Below are 16,907 nucleotides of genomic sequence, written 5' to 3'. Positions count from 1 at the left end.
CCACCATAATTTGCAAATAAATTCATTAAAAATCCTACAATGTGATTTTCTGGATTTTCTTTTCTCAATTTGTCTGTCATAGTTGACGTGTACCTATGATGAAAATTACAGGCCTCTCTCATCTTTTTAAGTGGGAGAACTTGCACAATTGGTGGCTGACTAAATACTTTTTTTCCCCACTGTATATATATATATATATATATATTTACAAAACAATATAGGGGATTGGAAATTATGCAGACAATTACATTGATGGAAGCTACAATCTATCTGCAGTATTAAAGCTGATCTACCCCCTAAATTAAAATAAATAAATAAACACTTATAGGTCATGTATTTCCATCGACTGGTATTTCCACCAAGGAATAGGCTAAGAACCATTATTTTGCAATGGGATTTTCTTCTCCCGGACAATTGGTCGGCGGCAGTTTTATTTATCGTCTTTTCATATTACCAGCTAATGGAAACCCTGGTTGTGTGTGTGTGGGCAGTGCATGTTTGTGTATGTACAGTGGCTTGCGAAAGTATTCACCCCCCTTGGCATTTTTCCTATTTTGTTGCCTTACAACCTGGAATTAAAATGGATTTCTTGGGGGTTTGTATTATTTGATTCACACAACATGCCTACCACTTTGAAGATGCAACATATTTTTTGGGGTGAAACAAACAAAAAATAAGACAAAAAAACAAACTTGAGCGTGCATAACTATTCACCCCCCCCCCCCCCCCAAATGCAATACTTTGTAGAGCCACTTTTTGCAGCAATTACAGCTGCAAGTATTTTGGGGTATGTGTCTATAAGCTTGGCACATCTAGCTACTGGGATTTTTGGCCATTCTTCAAGGCAAAACTGCTCCAGCTCCTTCAAGTTTACATTTACATTTTAGTCATTTAGCAGACGCTCTTATCCAGAGCGACTTTCAGTTACTGGCCCCCCGTGGGAATCGAACCCACAACCCTGCCGTTGCAAACGCCATGCTCTACCAACTGAGCTACAGAGGGACAGTTGGATGGGTTCCGCTGGTGTACAGCAATCTTTAAGTCATACCACATATTCTCAATTGGATTGAGGTCTGGGCTTTGACTAGCCAATTCCAAGTCATTTAAATGTTTCCCCTTAAACCACTCGAGTGTTGCTTTGGCAGTATGCTTAGGGTCATTGTCCTGCTGGAAGGTGAACCTCCGTCCCAGTCTCAAATTTCTTGAAGAATGAAAACATGAAATAAATCATTTAAAGTCATAAAACATGGCCATATATGGAATTATTATTAAATACTAACTACACTACAGCCTCTGTCTGAATGAATTTCCCTGTATTTAGCGCCATCCATCATTCCTTCAATTCTGACCAGTTTCCCAGTCCCTGCCGATGAAAAACATCCCCATATCATGATGCTGCCACCACCATGCTTCACTGTGGGGATGGTGCTCTCGGGGTGATGAGAGGTGTTGAGTTTGCGCCAGACATAGCGTTTTCCTTGATGGCCAAAGAGCTCAATTTTAGTCTCATCTGACCAGAGTACCTTCTTCCATACGTTTGGGGAGTCTCCCACATGCCTTTTGGCGAACACCAAACGTGTTTGCTTATTATTTTCTTTAAGCAATGGCTTTTTTCTGGCCACTCTTCCGTAAAGCCCAGCTCTGTGTAGTGTACGGCTTAAAGTGGTCCTATGGACAGATACGGCAATCTCCGCTGTGGAGCTTTGCAGCTCCTTCAGGGTTATCTTTGATCTCTTTGTTGCCTCTGATTAATGCCCTCCTTTCCTGGTCTGTGAGTTTTGGTGGGCGGCCCTCTCTTGGCAGATTTGTTGTGGTGCCATATTCTTTCAATTTTTTAATAATGGATTTAATGGTGCTCCGTGGGATGTTCAAAGTTTCAGATATTTTTTTATAACCCAACCCTGATCTGTACTTCTCCACAACTTTGTCCCTGACCTGTTTGGAGAGCTCCTTGGTCTTCATGGTGCTGCTTGCTTGGTGGTGCCCCTTGCTTAGTGGTGTTGCAGACTCTGGGGCCTTTCAGAACAGGTGTATATAAACTGAGATCATGTAACAGATCATGTGACACTTAGAGTGCACGCAGGTGGACTTTATTTAACTAATTATGCGACTTCTGAAGGTAATTGGTTGCACCAGATCTTATTTAGTTGCTTCATAGCAAAGGGGGTAAATACATATGCACGCACCACTTTTCCGTAATTAATTTTTTATAATTTCACTAAACCAATTTGGACTATTTTGTGTATGTCCATTACATGAAATCCAAATAAAAAGCTGTTTAAATTACAGGTTGTAATGCAACAAAATAGGAAAAACGCCAAGGGGGATGAATACTTTTGCAAGGCGCTGTACATCAAATACATGCATATTTGTGTGTGTGTGTGAAACCAACCAAGTCAAGACAGCCGGCTCTACTCTTCCTGAACCATGACTAAATATTCTGTGTAGAACAAATTTCTTAGCCATCCCTTCTCTGTAAATGATAATTGTACTGCCACTTTGCATGGGAAGCTACTGTATAGCAGTCGACAGCAACTACACTCTATGTTGTTGATGAGTCTTGGCATAAACTCCCAGGGTCCATACTTACGACATTGCATGTCACTTGAGTTAAACCAGTGGTAACACGACCTGGGCATGCACAGTTTGATTTCTGGTAACAATAGTTGTTCCCCATATTACGACGTGATTGGGTATATCTTCAACATGCGTCTGTGCTCATCATTCCTTGACATTAAAGCTTTTTGGGCGACCTGACCAAATTCACATAGAAATCTAATTTAAACCAAGTCTAAGAAGCGGTAGATCTGTTCTATGTGCGCTATTTCTATGCTTCCCGTTCTTTAAGTTTTGTTTTTGCGTCTTTTACTTTCGGTTTTGTACACCAGCTTCAAACAGCTGAAAATACAATATTTTTGGTTATGGAAAATATATTTCACAGAGGTTTAGATGGTACAATTATTCTCTACACTATACTTGCTTGTTTTGTCACAAACTGAAATTAGGCGAACTATTAGAATTTTAGCAACCAGGAAATGGCGTAGAGATTTCTGCATAGTGCACCTTTACTGCATAAATGCTATCAGCTGCTGAATGTGTTACTAGGGCTAACCCAGATGTCGTAAGTATGGTTCCCAGAACTATGTTGTTATTTTTGTCATTTGAGTACGGGTAGCTGTGGTTGGCAAGGGAGAAAGGAGGCTTGGTGCCAGCCAAGCTAGCTGGGGGCATCATTCCATCATTGTTGTGTATCCCCTGGCAATTCAGTGATGGAACAATGACACAGAGACTTCACACCTGGGTTGTGTTCAATTGCACACCGTAGTAAAACGTTTTTTAAAGGAAAAACAAATCTGTATTCAGTTTTTCCCCTAGGATTTGTTTCAACAGCAGTGGCAAAGTTAGGGTGTTTTTAAGCTAATTTCTTGCAATTCTACATATTTTGTTTGGGGACAGGTTTTAAAGCAAATGTTTCTTCAATTATTCACATTTTGCCATGACTTATGCCTTGTTCTTATGCTGTCTGAGTGACTCAAACATTATATATAGCTCCATTATCTTTTCTACATCTGGTTTTAGTCCTTTAACTTTACACTGAAAACCTTTTACCATCCCGGTTTGTTTTTGTGTTATTATTATTTAGTTGAAGTGGTTTTCTCCCGACTGACCCTGGTTTTCCAGTCTGACTCTTTCACTTATGAAAAGTCAACAAGTAGAAGCAGCAGTGATGTTGCAGCTGTTGAGGACTGCAGTGGTCTGTCACTGCTTTATCCTATCTCCTTTGAGTGTGTCACACCCCATAGACACCCCGTAGACACACATGGTTTTGGACCGCACATACCGTACATCCCTTCTGTGTGTGTGTGTACGTACAGTACGTGTGTGTACATACGTACAGTACGTGTTTGTGTATGTGTGTGTGTATGTACAGTACGTGTGTGTGTGTGTGTGTGTACGTACAGTACGTGTGTGTGTACGTATGTACACTGTGTTTGTGTGTGTAGGTACAGTACGTGTTTGTGTGTGTGTACGTACAGTACGTGTTTGTGTGTGTGTACGTACAGTGTGTGTGTGTGTGTGTGTGTGTGTACGTATGTACACTATGTGTTTACGTACAGTACATGTGTGTGTGTGTGTACGTATGTACACTACGTGTGTGTGTGTACGTACAGTACGTGTTTGTGTGTGTATGTATGTATGTACACTACGTGTGTGTGTGTGTGTACGTACAGTACGTGTTTGTGTGTGTACGCACGCTTGCATATGTGTGGTGCACCTAGACCTTAAACAACCCCTAGCCACTACCCATAGAAACACATGGTTTCTGGACTGGATTGTAGTTGGCGTGCACACACACACACACACACACTACACACACACACACACACACACATCACACACACAAATGTCTGCATGTGTTTGCTGCTCCGCTTTCCTTGGATCTCCCTGGGATGCCTTCATTCCAGCTGATCCCCCTGCCTCTGTGGGGTGTGTTGATCCCTTCATTTCCTCCCGGTTTCCCTGAAATCATCACTAAGTAGAGACCATCCCTGACCAACGGGGATAACCGGCAGACACACACATTTATAGAAACGGGAGCTCAACACAAATAAACACACTAACACAGCTGATGGTGTCCAGACATGTGCAGCAGTGTTTGTCTTCCTCCTCTACCCTGCAGTGTTTCCCATGGAATTAGTTCCAGGATAAACTTTACCTGTGGCGCTCCACTGGCAGATGGAGAGAAACAGAGGATAGCCCACAACCACACATGCACCAACATACACATACACACACACAACCACACACACAACCACACATGCACGAACAGACATACACATACACACAACCACACATGCACGAACACACACACACACATGCAGGACCACACACGCACCAACACACATGCACGAACACACACACACACACACACACACACACACACACACACACACACACACACACACACACACACACACACACACACACACGGCAGCTAGCCCGCCTGCTAACAAGAGAACATCTTAGTAATCTCCTCCAGACAAAGCCTGGGAATCCACTGATTAAACTATCACCTCCTTAACTCACTTACCGAAACCCAAGCCCTGTGTGTGTGATGACTTCTAACCTCCGTCAGTTAGAACATGAGGTCACACATTTACATTTACATCATTTAGCAGACGCTCTTATCCAGAGCGACTTACAAATTGGACACAAACACAGTAGAGGAAACTCACGCTCACACAAACAAACTTGTTTGTACTTGTTGGTGTCTTAGCGTGTGCATACGCATGTGTGTGGGTGGCAGGTAGCTTAGTGGTTAAGAGTGTTGTGCCAGTAACCGAAAGGTCGCTGGTTCTAATCCCAGAGCCAACTAGGTGAACAATCTGTTGATGTGCCCTTGAGCAAGGCACTTAACCTTAATTGCTCCTGTAAGTCGCTCTGGATAAGAGCGTCTGCTAAATATACTTAAATGTAAATGGTGTGTGTTGATGTCTCAGGGAAAATAACATTTGATGTAGCCAATGTGTTACTGGTCTGGTTTTGTGTTTGGGAGACATACCTCTACTCTCCTGTCTCCATCCTATCCATGGTAAACCATGATAATGCTGGTAAATAACCTCATCTCCTGTCTCCATCCTCTCCATGGTAAACCATGATAATGCTGGTAAATAACCTCATCTCCTGTCTCCATCCTCTTCATGGTAAACCATGGTAATGCTGGTAAATAACCTCATCTCCTGTCTCCATCCTCTCCATGGTAAACCATGGTAATGCTGGTAAATAACCTCATCTCCTGTCTCTCCTGTCTCCATCCTCTTCATGGTAAACCATGGTAATGCTGATAAATAACCTCATCTCCTGTCTCTCCTGTCTCCATCCTCTTCATGGTAAACCATGGTAATGCTGATAAATAACCTCATCTCCTGTCTCTCCTGTCTCCATCCTCTTCATGGTAAACCATGGTAATGCTGATAAATAACCTCATCTCCTGTCTCTCCTGTCTCCATCCTCTTCATGGTAAACCATGGTAATGCTGGTAAATAACCTCATCTCCTGTCTCTCCTGTCTCCATCCTCTTCATGGTAAACCATGGTAATGCTGGTAAATAACCTCATCTCCTGTCTCTCCTGTCTCCATCCTCTTCATGGTAAACCATGGTAATGCTGATAAATAACCTCATCTCCTGTCTCTCCTGTCTGTATACTCTCCATTGTAAATGCTGGTAACATGTTCATGTGTGATCCACCGAACGAAACCAGAGCCTTCTAATTGGACTCCTGACCTTGGCCAATTCTAAACGTTATATGTCATCCCAGGGCACCCACAGCCCCAGGGAGAGAGTGTCTTTAGCTAAACATAGTGGTCAGTCCATAGAGGTAGAAAGAGGTTTCATCTCCTACTTTAAAATGGTGGAAGCCCTCAATGGCAATGTCCGTGCTAAGACGGGTTGTATTCACCCAGAGCTCTCTTTCGACCTCTATGGGTCAGTCTCGGGAAGAGAGGGAGCTGAGATCCTTGTATCCTCTCCCCTTCAATACAAGATTGTAGCCTAAACTAAAATCCAGCCTTTAGCCGTGGCCAAACACTGGCCCCCTCCCTCCCTTGACAAGCCACTGCTAGAATAGAACCGTATAGATTACCTCATCAGTGCTTTGGGAGTTTGCAGAGTTAACATTGTTTAATGCTGCGTTCATTGCACTAATGTTACTGGCAGGTTGTCCATATGTCCAGTTTCAACATTAAACCCCCCCACCTGTCATCAATATTCCTTGTTGAATGCCCCCGGCCTTGGATTGGCCTGTTGTGTAGTCTACAGCTGGAACGTGAATTGTGGAGTGTGTATGTGCGTGTCGTGTGTGTGCTCGCTCATACTCATCTGTGTGTGTGGCTTGAATCCGCTCTTTGTCCGGCTGAATAACCTCTGGCTGGCCCTAGCTAACCCGATAGCTGTTAGCATGATCTAAGCCTACAGTCATCTAACAAACAAATTAGTTGCAACGCCGCTCAGACTGACCGTGTGTGGAGGAGGAATTCCTCTGAAAAAACACACTGGGGTCAGCTAGAACGGATCGCTGCGGGACACACCACACACACACACACACACACACACACACAAACCTTATTTGTCTGGCATTACTGTAGACATGTTTTCTTACAGACAAGTGAGTGATGATGCAGCTAATAGTCTCTAAATGGGTTAAATGGGGTGAGGAGGAAGAGACAGACAGACAGACAGACAGAGGGAGAGACACTCTCCATTAATTACATTAGGCTAAATATCAGGGATGAAATAGTTTTTCCTCTCCAACACTTAATGAGAAACAAGGGAGCGATACGTTGACCAACAAAAATGTCCTGTCCCAGACAGAAACAGTGGTGTAGCTCTACTCCCGAACCTCAGGATGCTGCAAGGCTGTGTGTGAGCGTCTCTCATCTCATGTTCTTTCCTCTGTCTCCTCAGGGCGTATCCTGGACCTGAAGACAGGAACAGTGAAGAAGGAGGGGCAACAGTCGTCTATGAGGATGTGCATGGGCTCCAGACGATCCTTCATCTGCAGAATGAGGTGTGTGTGTGTCTCTGTGTGTGTCATTCCTCCATGAGCATATGGATGGTCTGTCTTAGGTGTGTGTGCACGTACAGTATGTCAACTTGATCCATCTCTCCATCTGCGGGGGATTTAAAGTGATTAACACCTGTGCTGTAGACTCACTTCCAAAAGGACTCCTCCATCCTTTAAAACTCTGTCAGGTTCAAACTTAGTCAGCTCTGATAATATGTAGATACCTTCGTCTCCCTATATCACTAAGCAGCAATCATCCAGTCTTTGGTTCGCACCTGCCTGTGAGATGCATTCTCCGTACCAAATGGCACCCTATTCCCTATATAGTGCACTACTTTTGACCAGGGCCCATAGTGCACTACATAGGGAATAAGGTGTAATTTGGGACGTAGACTGTGATGTGCGTGCAGCCATAACCTATTTCACTCCCCCGCAGCCATCAAGCCATATGCTTCCCCCCGTGGCCATCGAGCCATATGCTTCACCCCCCCCCCCCCCCCCCCCCCCCCGTGGCCGTCGAGCCATATGCTTCCCCCCCGCGTGGCCATCGAGCCATATGCTTCCCCCCCCCAGTGGCCATCCAGCCATATGCTTCCCCCCCCCCCGTGGCCATCCAGCCATATCCTTTCCCCCCGTGGCCATCGAGCCATATGCTTCCCCCCCGCGTGGCCATCGAGCCATATGCTTCCCCCCCATGGCCATCGAGCCATATGCTTCCCCCCCCCGTGGCCATCGAGCCATATCCTTTCCCCCCATGGCCATCGAGCCATATGCTTTCTATCCCCAACATGAAGAAGTGAAGACACACCATTGTTTAAAGTGATGGATGTTTCCATAGCTCACACGTCATTATGTATGACATATCCTGCTGCAGATATTTCAATAATCACTCTAATCTGTTGGGAATCCAGCTCAGAATTCACCCCCCTGTGTGTGTGTAGCATGCACCCCCGCCCCCCTCCCACTCGCTTCAACCCCGAGCACTACTCTTGTTTATTTCATTCTCAGGATGTTTGCAAATCTAGAAACCGGTTCCTCTGATGCACACAGAATGACCGCTAAAATGTTTTTGAAATGGACGGCCCATTTTTAAAACCCAGACCACCGACACGCGTCTTCCCGATATTTCCGATGCGTCCTGACATACGTAAAGCTTCGTTAGCACAGGAATGGGGATGTTTGTGCTTGTTGCATCTGCCTCACTCACATTACACAGATGCTAATCACAGTTTGTTAGGAGGATTGGAATGTGTGTGTGTCTTTTGTTAGTTTGCTATTTAGGCCGCTTGGCAAATTGGAAACAGCATGCAGGGATGACTGTCTGCACTCTGCAGTGACCACAGCTGAGAATACACAACACACATACACAGAGCCCCAAACAGCACGCCATGCAACAAACTGTAAAGGAATTGTTCATTCTTCAACATCATTTCAGGGAAGCTAATATTAGCTAACTCCAGAAGAGCAGAAGATGATGTCATCTTGAACCTTTTGTTGATCAGTGGAAAAACTGGAGGTTGTCCCTCCTCCCTACTCTCAATAATACCTGACTCACCGGCTAAAAGAAACTCGCATGTCAAATGGGTTCTGTCTTTGTTCCATTTTTACATTTTAGTCATTTAACAGACGCTCTTATCCAGAGCAACTTACAGTTAGTGAGTGCATACATTTTTCATACTTTTTTCATACATAATGTGAGACTGTGTAGACTTGGTTAAAGCTGACATCAATGACGATAAATCCGTTTTTCTGGTTTAAACATAATTTATCCAGGTTCTCAAGTCTCAGTGAGATACAATCTGTTCTGTAAGAGAGACCTGGTCCAACAGTACACGTTGTTTGCTCCTGAGTGGCGCAGTGGTCTAAGGCACTGCATCGCAGTGCTAACTGTGCCACTAGAGATCCTGGTTCGAATCCAGGCTCTGTCGCAGCCGGCCGCGACCGGGAGACTCATGGGCGGCGCACAATTGGTCCAGGGTAGGGGAGGGAATGGCCGGCAGGGATGTAGCTCAGTTGATAGAGCATGGCGTTTGCAACGCCAGGGTTGTGGGTTCGTTTCCCATGGGGGGCCAGTATTTTTTTATTTTATTTTTTAATATATAAAATATGTATTCACTAACTGTAAGTCGCTCTGGATAAGAGCGTCTGCTAAATGACAAAAATGTAAAATGTAATGTTTTCCGTCTCCATTTCTGTGCAGTCATCTAGTCAGTACACGTGTCATTTAGCAGACACGCATACACACAAGTATGTTCAGATTTCAAAAGTATTGTTCTCATTGAGGAGAATCCTATCCACAGCAACATGGCAAACGCACCAAACAAGATTTTTCCAATAACACTCACCATGGTTGCGTTCTAAATGGCACCCTATTCCCTATATAGTTCATAGGGCTCTGGTCTAAAGTAGTGTGCTATATAGGGAATAGGGTGCCATTTGTCATGCATCTGTAGTCTCACACAGCTAATACAACAGTACATTATATAATGTCAGGCCCTGGTTATTTGTTCAGTCAGTGTGTTCTAGCTCTCTGGTCTTAACATCTCTGTATCTGTTTTCAGTGGGACTGGTTCACATCTCTGTCTCTTTCCATCTCTGTCTTCTCTCGCTCCCTTCCTTTCTCTGTGTGTGTGTGCCTATGTGTCTGTTTCTGCATTCGTGTGTGTGTGTGTGTGTGTGTGTGTGTGTGTGTGTGTGTGTGTGTGCGCACTACACGTGTGCCAAATAGGAGTCCTAGGCCCAGTGTTACCATAGTGTGTATGATGTATAGCAGGGTTCCCCCCAAAAAATATAAAAAGACTGTAAAAACACCAGCAAATCAGCTCCAAGTGATTTACATTTTGGAAATCTGTTCTAAAGTATTCACACGCATAACAGAGAGAGGTATGCAAATGTAAGTGAGGTTTGAAATGATTGTTTTTGTCAAATATTCTTCTTGCGTTCAATTTGTAGTCTACAAATGATTTGTAATTATGTGTCGACCCCCTGACCATCCGCTCAAGAAAAGATCGTCCCGCGTTTGAATCTAGTTGATGATCCCTGATGTATAGTATCCTGTGTGTGTTACTCTTCAGATGTGGCAGCACCCCACTGGACCACATCTCTCTCAACCGACTGTCCAACATGAGGAAGAGATACAGGTGAGGCAGACAGACGTCCGCTGTCACTTTACTATTCCTACCTTTCTTTTTTACTCCATTTATTTTCTCCCCGTCTCAATATGGCCTTAGAAATAAAAACGTACCGATGATTTAGCCCTTCGGAGATTCCATCATTGGAACGTTTTTTTATTTATAAGGCCATATTGAGACAGCTCCCATTTTACTTGTGTAACTACGTTGTCCAGCAGACAAATGAAAACTGTCGCCTGTGATCACATGACTGTGTTTTGTTGATTGTGCCTAAGACCCGTACAGAGCTAGGGGAAAAGCTTTCCAGTTCTCTGTCCCTTCCGCTTGGAACAAGCTTCAGGTCCTGAAATTACAGGAGCTCGTCCCTTTAAATGAGTTTAAAGCTTAAAGGTTAAACACTGATGGGAAATTAAGTGTGGGGGGGCCTGTCAATGTTTTAACCCCTATTTGCACCATTCTTTCCCAAACCATCTTGCTGTTCAATGTGTAAATTAGATTTTTCTAACTGTAGTGTTTTATGTTGTAAATGTGTCTGCAACTTTGTGTGTTGCTATTTTGGCCAGGTCTCTCTTGATCTCAATGAGACTAACCTGGTAAAATAAAGGTAAAACATTTTTATAAAGCCCTTTTTACATGAGCAGTTGTCACAAAGTGCTTTACAGATACCCAGCCTAAAACCCCAGAGAGCTAGCAATGCAGATGCAGAAGCACAGTGGCTAGGAAAAACTCCCTAGAAAGGCAGAAACCTAGGCTGCATAAGCATTTTTTTGGTCCAAACAGTATTTAAAAATAAAAGTGTGTGTGTATATATATTTTTTATTATTATATATTCATTATTATTATTATTATACATTTGGGGCTTGATAAATGCTTAAACGACTAAAACCATATATAAAGTATATAGAAAATATAACGGACCTATACACTGAGTGTACAAAACATTAGGAACACCTTCCTAATATTGAGTTGCACCCCCTTTTGCCCTCAAAACAGCCTCAATTCATTGGGGCATGGACTATACAAGGTGTCAAGTGTTCCACAGGGATGCTGGCCCATGTTTACTCAAATGCTTCCCACACGGGAAACTGTTGAGCGTGAAAAAACCAGCTGCGTTGCAGTTCTTGACACTCAAACCGGTGCGCCTGGCACCTACTGCTATACCCTGTTCAAAGGCACTTAAATATTTTGTCTTGCCCATTCACCCTCTGAATGGCACACATACACAATCCATGCCTCAATTGTCTCGAGGCTTAAAAATCCTTCTTTAAACTGCCTCCTCCCTTTCATCTACACTGATTTTGAAGTGGATTTAACAAGTGACATCAATAAGGGATCATAGCTTTCACCTGGATTCACCTGGTCAGTCTGTCATGGAAGAAGTTCCTAATGTTTTGTACACTCATTGTGTATTTTTAAATAATATAATCTTTGAGAACTAACAATCACCAAAATAAAAAGCTAGACAGTCAGAGAGAATTGACATTTCCACAAACAATGAATTTAGCAGTGTTGATTTTGTTATTATGTTTGAGCAAAAGAACACAGCATTAGCCATTGCAAAATGCATAGAAATTAGCTTTAAAACTGCAACATTTTCGCTCAGCTCCATGGAAAAATGTGTAGAATTAGTATTTTTCACGCCGCCCCTGTCACGCCCACCACCTAAGCCCGTTATTGATCCAGAAAAAACCCTGGTGTGTGTGTGTGTGTGTGTTATAAAATGTGTGTGTAATCTGATTGTTTCTAGGAACGGCCTGGGACCCTCGAAGGAGGGAGAGGATCAGTACTCTGTGGTGCACTGTACCGGCTACATCAAGGCATGGCCCCCTGCAGGTAGTTACTGACACACATACACAACCCTTTTCTACCCAGAGTTCTCCCTAACTAGGTCAACAAATAGCTTTGTTGATGCTAGCAGTGTGTGGGTCTTCCATTCAAAACATTGAGACAACAGTGGTGGTAGCAGAACACACACACACACACACGTTTTCTACATTCTATTCTATAGATTCCTCAGGTTCAATAAAATATTCTCAGGTGTCTGATGGTGTGATTGTGGGGTCTGGGATGTTTAATTAGTCTCTCTCACACACAAACACACACACACACACTGACAGAGGTGACGTCGCATCCAGGATGGATGGGGGTCAGAGATCACACAGGACCTCGGATGCACTCATTGACACACACACGCCAACTCTTCCAAGTGTTTACAGAGTCACGAAACCCCCCGGTCTGGAATTGTCTGCAATTCCCAGAACCAGGTGTCTAGATGTGGGGTGGGGGGGGTGGGGTTGAGCAACTTTTAGCATCACAGTATGAAATGTACTTAAAGTGCTTTGAGGCTGCACTGGATGATTCCCAGAATCCCGATCACACGCACACTACACGTGTGTGGAAATCGTTGACACATGTTTTACTTCCTGGGACAAAAATAGACCAGTGGAATGTTCTGGTCTGTCAGTCTATCGCTCGCCCACTATCAGTCTTAAGGTACTGAATTAAGTGATAATGCCCGAGAAGCCGGTGTTTGGAGAATATATTGGCATGGGTGTTGTTAGGCCCGAGACGAAGTAGAGGGCTGGCAAACCGTGCCAATATATCCTCCAAACACCGGCTTCTCAAGCATTATCACTTTTATAAAACGGTTACCAACATATTCAAATAATGATTGACATATTTTCATTAAAAAAATTATTTTGAATTTATTCATACTATTTCATCCTTCCACGAGACATAGTCCCGACACAAATCCCGACACAAGCCGGCTGGTCGTTCATTCTATTGGTTCGGTTCCCAGAGATAAGGGATAAGTCGTTCAGTCTTTTTGTTCTGCATCTATTGACCCAGTCGTTGGTTCTAAATGTTCTATTGCCATACTGGTTGGCAACGTTCTTATCCCTTGCTCCCTAGCTAGCCAACTACGGCTAACTTAGTCACGTCAACTGTAGATGCATTTGCATTTGTTTAAGCTGTTTTCTAGTGACATTTATTTGGATACATCCATAACAATGAGCTAATGAGGCGCGATTTCGTCTGGCATAGAAAATGTGCTCAATCGTCAGGACACTGTTGTTCAGAGGAGCTAGCCAACAACACAGCTAACACAATCACTTAAAATGAAGCTGGAAAGACTGCAAACTAGCTGCACTTTGTTTCGTTTTACCTTTTTTCAATTGACATTTCTTTGTATATATCCATAAAGATTATGCCAGCTGATTCATGATTTCGACTGACTGAGAAACGCTGACTGCCTGTCTGTCTCAGGAGATCGAATTTGAATATTGAAACAATGTTGCAAATGTCGGAGAGACAGACAGCAAGGTTATACAAATCTCCGCTGTTGAAAACTAAATGTTAGTCTAAAAGAAATGTGAGATAATGTCTAGATGCTTTTTATAGTAGAGATCAAGTTTATAAAGTGCCTGGCTGGGTTGATGAGACAGTGGATTGTGCAGTCAGATGGAACAGAGTAAATAGGCACGTTAACGTCATAGATTTAGCCGGTGGTAACTTGTGGAATAGACACCGGCTGGAATGCGGTTTTAACCAATCAGCATTCAGGATTAGACCCACCCGTTGTATAATCGGACGCATCACCCGCGTGCACACACACGCACGTAGACCATCCATCCTTCTGGCTTATGAAAACAGCACAGGAACTGGTAGGATGTAGCGCATGGCTCATGTCAGCTCTTCTGGGCACCATTTCATAAAACGTCTCAGATTATGAGTGCAGATCTAGGATCAGGTCCCCCCCTGTTCATGTAAAGGGCAATTCTAGATCAGCACTCCTACTCTGTGTCTTTCTGAACAAAGGCCCTGGGGAGACTAAAGTGGATGGAGGTCAGGTAGTAGGATGGATGGTAATTGGCTGGGATGGAACATCAAAATTATAGTTGCGTATATTATTGAATCTAGACGTATGTGTCCCAATTGGCACCCTATTCCCATATGTCTCTGGTCAAAATTAGTGCACTATACAGTGAATAGGGTACCTATTGGCCCTGGTCAAAAGTAGTGCACTATATAGGGAAAAGGGTGCCATTTGGGCCGTAGACTACTTCTTGCATTGACGTGGCTGACTAGTTGGTTGAATATGCAAGTAAAAGTCCTCAACACAGATTGTCTTTTTTTTATCAAGGTTTTTTATTTGTCATTTGAAAGATTATACAGACAATAAGACAGACAGATCGAAAAACACACTGATCCTCTACTGGGGGGGGGGGGGATCTGCGAACAGTCTTCATTATGACTGATAGGTGTTTTTGTGTTTCCGGAATTCATTATTGTGGGAAACTGATATCAACATTTAAATCAATATAAAACTTGATGGAACAAGAACTCTCTCTTGCTCATTCTCTCTCCCTCCCTCCCTCCCTCCCTCTCTCCCTCTGTGATGTACATGATTATTGATACTGGCAGTAAGAGAGAGAAGTTTTTGGATATTTGTTCCGGATGATTTGCAGAGATTCATAGAGACTGTGTGTATGTGTTTACATGCCTGCCTGTGTGTGTGTGTGTGTGTGATTTATCTGCTTGCGTCTCAGCCGTTATTGAGAAAGCAGCTTGTACATCACACTGGTACGGTACTAGACTACACAGTGTCATGCTGGAAATCACCTCTCAACAACACAAAGTTCACATCTGAAATGCAAAATCACACATTTACACTTTATTGGATAGCTGCCATCTTGATATCTCACTGTCTCGTGTATTTAATATATTTTTCTCCCCCACTCTCTTTTTTTTATCTCTCTCTTTTCTCCCTCTTTTCCCTCCCTCCCTCTTTTCTCTCTCTCCCTCTTTTCTCACGCTCCCTCTTTCTCCCTATCTCAGGTATGACCATACCAGAAGAAGACACAGAGGCAGGACAGACCAGTAAATACTGCCTGGTGGCCATCGGAAGACTGCAGGTACCGTCCTGTGTGTTTGTGTACACGCTCTGTGATGACGTGCAGAGATTAGCACACGACACAGTCTCCTCTCCCATTGCTATATAAAGTTATGGATCCACAAAAAGCCTCTGCTCAAATTAAATGGAAACCCAATCACCTCAGTCTCATGTTGTCTGTGTCTGTGATCTATGTTTGTGTGGTTGGGTGGGTGCATATCGTTTATGCCAAGGTGTGTGACCTGAGCACGGGGTTGTCAGGGAGCATCAGTCCAGGAGGATTACAGTAATGGAGCAGACAGGTGGAACGTGCACTGAAGAGCTCTATCCATCCTCCCATAACTTGCGTCTCGTGTGTGTGGTGTGAAGAGCTCCACCCTTCCTCCCATAACTCACCCCCCCCGCCCAATAGCTCAACCAGCTCAACTCCTCTTCATATGTCCAACATCTTCCCTCTCCCACCTTAACCTTCTCAGCTCCCAGACTTCTCTGATGTTTTAGAAGGAGTTGAACTGCTACTGTCCCCTCATAGGATCCCATATACCCCCCATACTCAACTGGCGGACCGCAGTCTGGATCTGAACCCAGAACGGGGTCAATGCGGACCGGGGGTCCTGGTTTACTCGTCGGGCTTCGACCCCTGGTATCATATAAACACTCATAAGACATGGAAAAATGTGTGAAATTGCAGGAAATGAGCTTTAAAAGAGCAAACCATTATCTACCCCATGCAAAATGTGTAGAATTAAGGGAAATTAGCTTTAAAACTGCAAAATGTTCTATCCACCAACAAGGGGTGTGAGGTGGGGGTTTGTTACTATGCCGATAAATGACAATATCCATCCGGACCTTCGCCACCTAGAACATTTGTGTGACTGGACCTTCTCAAATAGTACTTGAGTATACTGCCATATACAATAGAACCTCATAGAGAGATGGGAACCTCTTGAGTCAGACTGACCGGTCAACCAAACGGGCAATATCGAACTGGGACATGTATTGAACACCAAAAACAGGATATTTCTGCAGGATACAGACAAACGTAAAGGATGCTTACATGTGCTTAAGACACACCAGACGTACAGTATCTGGCTAAATGGTCAAAACAATGTGTTAATATGTAGGTAATATTTTCTGTTAAATTTTGATAAAACCTTTTCTACTGTATCTCAAACGCTGCCGATTAACCACTTGGGACAGTTTTCAGGACCATTTAACCACTTGGGACAGTTTTCAGGACATTGTAATCCAGATTCCGTCTCTTTGCTTTTGGACGAAACTTTTGAGACACAACTGAAGTCTTTATGAGACCACATC

The 16,907-nt window shown here is 43.6% G+C and overlaps 1 protein-coding gene across 5 annotated transcripts in view; it reads left to right on the top strand.

The window, feature by feature from the left end:
- LOC311122372 (aryl hydrocarbon receptor nuclear translocator 2) overlaps positions 1-16,907 on the top strand; it is an 85,685-nt gene that overhangs the window by 28,389 nt on the left and 40,389 nt on the right. For all 5 annotated transcript variants that reach the window (XM_084196740.1, XM_084196737.1, XM_084196738.1 and 2 more), the window contains 4 exons: positions 7,466-7,568; positions 10,640-10,705; positions 12,444-12,529; positions 15,536-15,612. In XM_084196740.1, the coding sequence (XP_084052866.1) occupies positions 7,466-7,568; positions 10,640-10,705; positions 12,444-12,529; positions 15,536-15,612 (332 nt within the window). The remainder of the gene's footprint in view (positions 1-7,465; positions 7,569-10,639; positions 10,706-12,443; positions 12,530-15,535; positions 15,613-16,907) is intronic.

This window comes from Coregonus lavaretus, assembly GCF_964263955.1.
Source record: "Coregonus lavaretus genome assembly, contig: HAP1_SCAFFOLD_1106, whole genome shotgun sequence".
NCBI lineage: Eukaryota > Metazoa > Chordata > Actinopteri > Salmoniformes > Salmonidae > Coregonus > Coregonus lavaretus.
Note: the sequence above shows the minus strand (reverse complement) of the source record. Positions and strands in the feature narration are given on the sequence as shown.